This window comes from Anticarsia gemmatalis, chromosome 19 (genome assembly GCF_050436995.1).
Source record: "Anticarsia gemmatalis isolate Benzon Research Colony breed Stoneville strain chromosome 19, ilAntGemm2 primary, whole genome shotgun sequence".
NCBI lineage: Eukaryota > Metazoa > Arthropoda > Insecta > Lepidoptera > Erebidae > Anticarsia > Anticarsia gemmatalis.
Genome location: NC_134763.1, coordinates 5539536 through 5549613, shown reverse-complemented (window position 1 = coordinate 5549613; position 10078 = coordinate 5539536). Strand labels below are relative to the sequence as shown.

The following is a 10078-nucleotide window of genomic DNA, read 5'->3' as shown; positions in this document are numbered from 1 at the left end:
CTGAATGTTAAGTGTCACATCCTCATCTTAAAAGTAGCTTCGATATTTTCTACGTTACTCTTTTCTACGATTTTTTTTTTGTGATGCTAGATAGTAGACAGAGTATATTTGTTTGATAATATTGAACGTGTCCAAAAATAATAATTTTCTGAACGCACATAAATACGGGAAAATAACAAAATTCACACCAAATAAATGTCGATGTCACGCTTGACGTTACGGTTTCGTTCAGTAACAAACTAGCACTTATATTATTAGCAAATAAAATCATCCAGTTCCAAATTTTTTACGTATTAACCTAGGATTTATTGACATACCCAGTTATTTTAAAGTACAATGATACATATCTTCCAATTTATAGAGCAATTAGCGAAATTCGGATATAAAAGTTTATAAACGGGGAATCACAATAAATTGCACATCGCATTTTGCATCGACCTATTGACATAACTTTGACAGCTCGCCGTCGTGACATAAAAACAAACCAAAATAACCTCAGTGCAAAAGTTATTTGTTTCGTTATTTAATTATTTAAATGTCTGTGGATACTGAAAATGATTTTTCCGACTTCAAAGTAAGTGCCGCTGATGGTAGGTAAAAATATGTAATACAGTATTAGCATTAAAATTGTGCAATATGTTTACAGTTGCCACCGATCTTTGAAGATCTTAATGAAAGGGTGAAAGAATATTTATTGAAGCCGGAGAGGCTTTCAATCCATCAGTGGGAAAGATCTCAAACCCACTGGCACCGTGAATCAAACGTCGATTCATTATTTATCCACGAAGATGATGATTTCGGCCCAGACACGACACTTGAGGTAATTATCGATAACTTGCTATGTAGGCACTTTAACAACAGAAGTTATTATCGCTAGGGCACAAACGTATTATCAGTAATCTTGTCTTAACTAACGATACATCAAATATTGATATTTTTGTAACAAAATGGAAAACTTAAGTGTACAAACTACAAATGCATTTTCCATGGGTGGTCAAGAGCAGGCACTTCATTGTGACAGATAAACATTATTATGAAATAGCCCAATACTAACAACACACTAACACAATAAAAAAAAAATACTTTTTAGGTGGTAAGAGATCCTATAACAGGCCAAATAATTGGGTTGGAAGAAGTAAGCATCCCAGTTGAAGATGATGAGGACAGTCTCTCTATGTCGAGGGCTCCGCTGCCCCCGAGCATGGCTACTAGGGGCACTACCACACAGAGCCCCTTCTTACCTGCTGGCTTTGAGGAAGAGTTGGAGAAGATGCTGGATGCTGCAGCCAGTGGAGATGTTCAAATAGACCTGGATAATGAAGAACCAGGGAAGTTTTTGGGTGAAGGTAAAGTTCTTGTATTTCTTTTTAACATAGTAGTTCATTTCATTATTAAAGCTTTAAAATTTGCTATGTATACATATATGTTTATAGTAAGAGACTACAAGGCAGGAGTTCTATAATTTACTGCTGGCTTATTGTTATCTTAGCTTACTACATACATACATACTTAAAATCACTCTTTTTACCATAAGAGTAAGCAGAGACCTCAGAATTATTTGGTCTAAATAGATAAATTTATTCCACCAAAACATTTTAAAGTCTATCAATATTTTTTTCTAATATAAAGTTATTTACTATAAAGTCATGTTACAGATATATTGAACAGAGCACCGGGTTACAAAGAAAGTGTGTTGTTTGCTGAAGATGGCTTTACATTACTGAGTGAGTCTAATGAAGCAGTGAACAAGAAGACAGATGAGAGTGAAGAGGTTGATCTCCATGTTAAGATCAATCTTGAAGAGGTTGTTGATACTAATGCACATTTAGTTGGTATGTATTAACAATTACATTCTAATTAGTTATTTTTTCTATTAATTTATTTTTTCATGAATTCTTATTAGTTGTTTTATATTACAGTTATATGAGAGACTTTCCTCCTAATCACAGTTTAGACAGAAAAATAAAGTTCTCCTATATTCTGTATTTTCTTTTTTACCGCTACCACCTCCTGGGGTCCATAATGTAACTCTCTGATAACTCTCTCAAGGACTCAACACTCTTAATTATTTTGTGATGTGTAAAATTTATATACTAATACATCCTTAATGTCTAATCACCAAAAAGACTCCATGCACACAATAAATATCAAATCATTGTCTCACAGATCTTTGGAAAGATGAAGAACCACAAACAAAACCATCAAAACCCACCAAAAAGGTTGAGCTTGAAGACTCAGAGGACAATGACAATTTCTTAGAGGACACAATAATCAGGCCACCTGTGGAACTGCCAGAGATACCTATACTGAACATCACCAGCTCTTCCATGAAGACCGGTGTGACTTCCACTGAGTGGGCCGAAATGATTGATGTGTCTCAGCCAGTACCTGACTTTAGAGAGAAGATAAAAGACATGGCACATACTTATCCGTTTGAATTGGATGTTTTCCAGAAACAGGTATCTTTATTAAGTGTATTTTTATTTGTTGTAGTTAGGCTGTTATCGTCTTAATAGGTCCTGTGGTGGAAATGCAATTTATTATAAAAATCGTTATTGATTCTGAACTGATTCATATAGTTTAGAGGATTTTGGTAAACAACATTAATGCAAGCAAAGAAAATAAGTAAAGTTTTAAGAGTAACTGGAAGCAATTGTGCCTACTGTTTTATAGTAATACCGTAAACATTAATAGTATCACAAAAGAGTATACCCATGTTTAAAAGTTTTATGTATGTTTCTAGGCTATACTTAAACTAGAAGAAGGTCATCATGTGTTTGTGGCAGCTCACACCTCAGCTGGTAAAACGGTAGTTGCTGAATATGCCATTGCTATGTCAAGAAGAAACTGCACCAGGTATGAGAATATATCAACAATAACTTTCACTTTACAAATGGAGAATCACTTTTATATTCAATATTTTCCTTTGCAAAGATATTTACCAATAACCAATATATTACCAATGGTTTCTAAATAAACTCTTGAGGTGCAACCTAGTTGAAACAGAAATTGAGTTTGATCAAATTGCCTAAGCCTACAATTGTATGGTTTATTTTCAGAGCAATCTACACGTCGCCAATTAAAGCTCTCTCCAACCAAAAGTACAATGACTTCAACAAGTTGTTTGGCGAAGTGGGTCTGTTAACCGGTGACCTTCAGATCAACGCCACAGCGCCTTGTCTAGTGATGACCACGGAGATTCTACGCTCCATGCTCTATTGTGGCTCCGATGTTACAAGAGATTTAGAGTTTGTCATCTTTGATGAAGTGCATTATATTAATAATGCAGAGGTATGTCTCGACTTTTAAAACTATTTATAAACTAAGAGTCTGTTTTACGGCTTTAACCTATCCGACAACTTAAATGACGCCAATAGGCTATCTGATATTTAGTCATAAGTATTAAAACTGAGGCTCACTATGCTACAAAATGACTTAATTGAAAAATCTTAAAAATAAAGCTGAATACTACATTGCGTTCCAATATAATGTCGATACCATTTAATAATATTCGCTACAAACAAGAAATATTTTTGTTGACACGCACATTTTTATAAAAATATTTCTATATCCACAGCGAGGATACGTATGGGAAGAAGTACTTATATTATTACCAGCACACGTTAGTATAGTGATGTTGAGTGCGACTGTACCAAACACTCTACAGTTTGCCGACTGGGTAGGCCGCACTAAAAAACGGAAGGTTTACGTCGTGTCTACACCTAAGCGACCTGTACCGCTATGCCATTATTTGTATACAGGTATGTTCATTGTTATTATATTTTCCAACAAAATATTTAAATTAAAATAGTGACGTCTGATTTTAGTGTCATTATAAATATTTTGTAGGAGAATGCCATGTAGTGGCTTTAATAAGAACTAGTTAATGTCACGGAAACATTCCCAAATCACATTAGCGAATTTTTAATCAATTAAGTACCTATTTTCATACATACGTATTATTTTCTTAATAATTATGGTTACTTATTTTGCGCTTTTTAAGGAACGGGAGGTAAATCGAAAAATGAGCGGTTCATGGTTGTGGACCAAGAAGGAAACTTCCAACTGAGAGGTTACAATGAGGCTGTTGCTGCGAAGAAAGCTAAAGAAAATGATTTCAAGAAGAACTTTGGTCCTAAAGGTAAGGTCACCTTCTAATTTGAACACGTTTCTTAAATTTATTTTGCATACAATCACCCTTATCACTTTTTTCTACCTACATAATAATAGATGCATCGATATTGACCTTTTGTAATTTTTTTATTGTTACAGGTGGTAAAACGTACTTGAATCCGAAAGCAGAGCAGACCATGTGGGTGGCGTTCATAGACCATCTCAAACAGAAAGATAAACTTCCCGTAGTCGCTTTTACACTGTCGCGAAACAGGTAATGTACAGAAAACGGCAGCTACAATTGTTATCATATTTCTTAGCATTACACTTATACTGTACTTTGTCTGATGGTAACTAAACTAAACCTAAAATTATAGGAAATGTGTACATGAACAAATGCTAGCATCATTTGCTCATGTAGACATTTCCTATAATTTTTGCAAAGGCTTACTATGTAGAAAAGATAAAGCATGTGTTATGAAATGTTGTGCAATAAAAATTTAATATAAAAAAATATTGTTTTGCAGGTGTGATCAGAATGCCGAAAACTTAATGTCAGTAGACTTAACAACTGCCAAAGAAAAGGGTCACATTAGATCGTTCTTCCAGAAATGTCTTCAGAGGCTGAAGGAGCCTGATAGAAGATTGCCACAGGTAATATAATGTATTGAGATTTTTATGCCATGTTATCAGATTTTGTTCGCTTACCTTGTTTAAATCATAGACACCTACGATTGCTTATTGGGTAGTTCATACTGTTGACGTTTTCCGAACTCTATTGATTGCAACTTCTATTCCTTTAATAAATATTGTTCTTTCACAGGTTATAAGATTGCAAAGAGTATTAGAAAATGGTATTGGAGTACATCACAGTGGTATATTACCGTTGCTCAAGGAAATCGTAGAGATGCTGTTCCAACAAGGATTTGTAAGTATTAGTAATTCTGCATATCAAATACAACAATTGACTACCAGTCAAATCAGCTACTCTTTATGACATGTCAAAAACACATTTTAGTATAAAAATATGACATACTGACGTCACAGTGTCTTATTTTCGTTGGAATCAAAGGAGTGCCTAAAATATTTCAGTCTGCAATTTCAACATTATGTACGAAAATAATTGAACAGCTAAAGCATTTTAAATGAACCTTTTAAAAGTACAAGTTTAATATTCACCGTGGTTTGAATTACTTTGACACTTGATTTAGTACTGTACGGTATGAAGAGAAATCCCATACTTTCAGGTGGATATAAAACTGTAAAGTTGATTATAGGTAAAGATCCTGTTCGCGACAGAAACATTTGCGATGGGCGTGAACATGCCCGCGCGCACGGTGGTGTTCGACGAGACCACCAAGTACGACGGCCTGCAGCGACGAACACTCGCGCCCGCTGAGTACATCCAGATGGCGGGCAGAGCTGGCAGGCGAGGTATGTACATTATTTTCATATTACTTGCAGCGACTGTTTTCGCAGACTGTGTAAGGAAAGGTTTGTAAATATGCACAAACCACTTATTAAACAAATAATTCCTAGGCCTCGCAGTTACCAAATTATGTTTGGATGATAACGAATAAGTGTTTTCGGAGGGTTTTATTGTGTGACATTGCCGACCGAATGTGTGCAAACCTTAATTTTAATGAAGATTTTATTTATAATTTCAGGTCTGGACGACACAGGCACAGTGATAATTCTATGCAAGATGGGCGTGCCCGATCTAGTCACTCTGAAGGGAATGATGTTGGGAATACCACAGAAATTGTCCTCACAGTTCAGACTCACTTACGCTATGATCCTCAGCTTGTTAAGGTGAGCAGTGCAATATAATACTTACCTTTTTTTTTCAATTATTGTTGCACTTGAACAATTAATCCGTTATTTCTCCCCTGTCCAATCATCCATTCTACTCATTTCTATAAAAAGAAGATATTCTGCACTAAAAAAATGTTTTGGAGGTCTTTCCAACCTTAAAGCAACCTTAACCAAACTTAATACATTTATGAAACCAAAGATTTTTTTCGGCCTACGAAGTTTTCATGACCATTTTAATGTTACAGAGCGGCAACAGTATCAGTAGAAGGCATGATGCAGCGTTCCTTCCGTGAATTCAACCAGATCATCCAAGCAGACAACTATAGGAAACAACTACAGTTAGCCGAGAAGGAATATTCAGAAAAGTGCAGTACACCGCTGGCTGCTCACTTAGCACCATTAGCTACGTTCTACGACACTGCCGCAATGTACATCGACGTGCTCAATGAAATCATGCCCATATTACTCAACCAGAGTAAAGTTGCCAAAGAACTAACACCAGGAAAAGTTCTTATTGTGTCCGCAGGCCCTTATATTAATCAACTGGGAGTGCTGTTGAATAATAATGGTAAGTGTTGCTTATAGAATTCCTAGTTATAAAACTAAAGGACTAAGCATGTGCCAATCAACTGCAAAGCTGACCTTAGTTTCGCAGAAATTAACTACCTCTAGAAAACATACCAGAGCGATCATACCAAAAAAATCCAGATCCTAATAATTGTGGTTTTAGGTTTGTCTTAACAAATGTCAAATTAACTGTAAAAATCTACAAATAAGAATAAAACTTCTATCTTCAACTTCTAAGCTTCTTATTTTGTTTTTTATGACTTACAATATTCTTACAGGTCCACGACAGACACCATACAAAGTGTTAGTATTAAACACCGCAGTAGCAGACAACACGAAGTATAACTTCGACGTCGACGAAAATTGGTACAGGATACTAAGCTTCTCGGCCATGTATGATTCCATAGGTAAGAACTTGATAACAGTTGTATAGGCCGTTACAAATGAGCAAAACTATATCGTGTCATTTTCTCGGATTCTTATGCTCGCACTTACACATTCCTATAAATTTAATGTATTCACACGTTTCTAATGGTTCAAGAAAAATAATATTTTAAACACGTTTTTGAGTAAAATTGTTTAATTATGTTGATTGTTTTATGTTTAGGCACGGAAGAAAGCACAATGGACCACACAATATTGTGTATCGCTCCCAAAAACATAGTTGCTATAACAAAAACGAATTTGAAAATTGATCCAAAAGTCATCATTGATGATTGGGAGAGAAGACAGATTCCAAGGTAAGATTACAAACATAAATTCATGTAGTGTTATAGATTAAAAAAAACTATTTAACCAATGCAATTTTGGCTGTATCTTTGTCAAAGAATTTTGTAAATTGTTGTTAAAAATACTTGTTTTATAATTGAATCTTGATCATAAATAGCATTTTAAACAGTCCATAATATTAAAGTATAGATAAAATAGTAGTCAAAATATATTGCCCGCAGGTTCAAAGACGCGCCAGTAGGTTCATCATGCGCAAGCGCAGTGCAGGAGCTGTCTCGTATGTCACACGCGGTTTGTTCCGGCGCCACCACGCTGGAGCACGTCAGTCTAACACAGTCGCTCTCTATCACCACCGGCGAGATATTACAGTCTTTGGATAAGATGAACAAGTGCATGGTAAATATACTTCAACTATCTATTTAATATTCAAATAATATTTCTAAGATAAAGCGAAGTGCTTCCACTATGCGAAATGGTAGAGAAATGTACAATAGGTGACAGCAAGTCGCCCCTGAGTTGTAGGTAAACGTATAAGTATACCTAGATGTCGCGATTTAAGACTTAAATTACAATTTGGGGTTGTTCTTAATAATATATATGTGTAAGAACGTGTACACTTGTTTGAAGTATCACAAGCGTATACGTACACGTATCGAATCTACTGAAGTACGTGATACGTAGCATTAAAAGGATGTACACAAGATTAAGGGCCGTATTAGCAACAGCATTTTCTAAAAAGACACAATATGCTCTATATTTTACTTAAATCCTCTTTCAGGCTGATCTCCAAGAACAAAAGAAGAGCACGGACATAGCGAACTTCAAATCCGAGTTCGCCATAGTGTACGAGCGGAAGATGACGGAGAGGAAGCGAGACAAGTACAAGCGGCTACTGTCCTTCGAGAACTTGGCTCTGTACCCCGACTACCAGCGCAGGTTGATGGTGCTGAGAGAACTGAGCTATATTGATGAACATGACAGCGTTATACTTAAAGGTACTGTAACTTTTTGTTACTTATACAATGCCATATTTTCTTTTCAAAAATTTCTTGATGATTAGACAAGATTCCACCAATTTATCCACAATTTAAAGTATGTGCTGCTTTGCTATTACCTATGCTTCGTTACTCGTTCGAAGTTTTAAAGCGAAAGTATAACATGATAATTTTAAAGTTATTTATTTTCTTATCAGTTTATCCACTGACTTAACTACAAAGTGATTTAAGCGAAGCTTTCATTGCAAACGGTTAACAGATTACTTAAAAATGTTAACCTACCCTGATGGCAGCCATTGTTCAAGAAGAGCTGTAACGATATAAACAATGGCTAAAACAAGATAAATCAAAAATTTATGAAGATCTTTATTTACAGGTCGAGTGGCATGCGGAATGGGTACCAACGAACTTATCATATCAGAACTAGTCTTCCGTAATGTGTTCACCGACAAGACGCCAGCTGAAATAGCCGCTCTACTCAGTTGCTTCGTGTTCCAAGCGCGGACGCAGGTGGAACTCACCGGCCTCACGGACAAACTGACCGAGGGAGTCGCCGCTATTGAAGAGATCGATCGGGAATTAACACAGATTGAATCTAAGTATATGGTACGTATTTGATAATGTCTGTTTCTTAATACAAATGCTTTTAGTTGAATAGATCAACTAAGCAACTGTTTCACGCGGACGAGCACAGTATGAATGACTTATATCAAATAGTGGACAAAAATAAAGGTTGAACATAGTATATTAGCTTGGCTAAGTCATTTTATTTATGGCCTTCCCTCTGTTTATATGTATTGACATCAAAACTCGCAAATAAACAACTTTAGCGTGTGTGTAGTTGGTGCAATGGAAAATATTATGTACAAACATTATTATTATTTGGTTTCAGGTGGGTCAGTTTGAAGGTCAAGCTGAAAGGCTTAACTTCGGTCTAGTACGAGTAGTGTATGAGTGGGCGCTAGAGAAGCCGTTCGCAGAGATAATGGACCTCACTGATGTTCAGGAAGGCATTATTGTTAGGTGTATACAACAGTTGCATGAGGTTAGTCATTGTTTCATCATTACTCATTGCACACCTAAATTCTCTATTTAATATTTTTGTTACGAATTACTAACTACAGTCACTCTGCTCGGTATTTTTTATACATACAACATAAGTATGGTAAACATAACAGCTGCCTTACGTGCGTTAACATAACTTTAAACTTAGCTTTAAATAAGTGAAATTTATCGACTCTCGCTGAGACTGTAGTGTTATTTCATTAACTGTTTTTACCATTAACACGTAACGTAAATTAAGTGGATAGTAATTATTTTCAAAAAATCTCAAAATGTACCAGCCAGTACTGTTCTGGAAATAACCAAAAATGTCCCTTCCAATGTCTTGTTCACCTTTTCTAATGCATATTCTTCCTTTCCACAGTTATTAGTAGACGTAAAAGATGCTGCAGTAGCAATCGGGGACCCCAAGCTTCAAGCCAAGATGATGGAAGCCTCCACCGCTATCAAGAGAGACATCGTATTCGCTGCCAGTCTTTACACCACACAGAAAGACACCGTTATAACTTGAACCTTATGTACCTCATAGAGCTTTACATTGTACAAGCAATAGTTGATAAATGTATGCCAGCCTTATACCAACAAAATTTAAATGATTTATGAAATATAAACATGTTTAACCAGTGGAATTGATTAGTGTGTTATTGTTATTTAGTGCTATGTTTCACTTAAACGAGGAGTAGTGAGATTAGATTAACTAAATGAAGTTTACGGAGCTACGTAAAAGTAAAAAAAAAATATCAAACATCATGAACAAAAAGAGAATGATCAATTCTTGATTGTGACTCCTACAAACT

At 35.6% G+C, this 10078-nt stretch overlaps 1 protein-coding gene across 1 annotated transcript; it reads left to right on the top strand.

Moving 5' to 3' along the window:
* Positions 1–456: 456 nt before the first annotated feature.
* Positions 457–9910, top strand: tst (superkiller complex helicase subunit twister). The gene is made up of 22 exons (XM_076126719.1): positions 457–574; positions 647–820; positions 1091–1346; positions 1656–1832; positions 2167–2459; positions 2744–2856; positions 3060–3291; positions 3578–3761; positions 4004–4141; positions 4273–4387; positions 4641–4767; positions 4937–5041; positions 5391–5547; positions 5781–5925; positions 6174–6496; positions 6774–6902; positions 7103–7235; positions 7446–7620; positions 8003–8219; positions 8596–8825; positions 9112–9264; positions 9646–9910. The coding sequence occupies exons 1-22, from the start codon at positions 536–538 to the stop codon at positions 9790–9792; spliced, it is 3762 nt and encodes a 1253-aa protein (XP_075982834.1). The 5' UTR covers positions 457–535; the 3' UTR covers positions 9793–9910.
* Positions 9911–10078: the final 168 nt, after the last annotated feature.

Bases quoted from the DNA above. Each gene is read 5' to 3' on its own strand.
- tst (XM_076126719.1), top strand. From the start codon at position 536: ATGTCTGTGGATACTGAAAATGATTTTTCCGACTTCAAA. The intron at 821-1,090 runs GTAATTATCGAT...AATACTTTTTAG, and splicing joins GCCCAGACACGACACTTGAG to GTGGTAAGAGATCCTATAAC. The intron at 5,548-5,780 runs GTATGTACATTA...TTATAATTTCAG, and splicing joins GGGCAGAGCTGGCAGGCGAG to GTCTGGACGACACAGGCACA.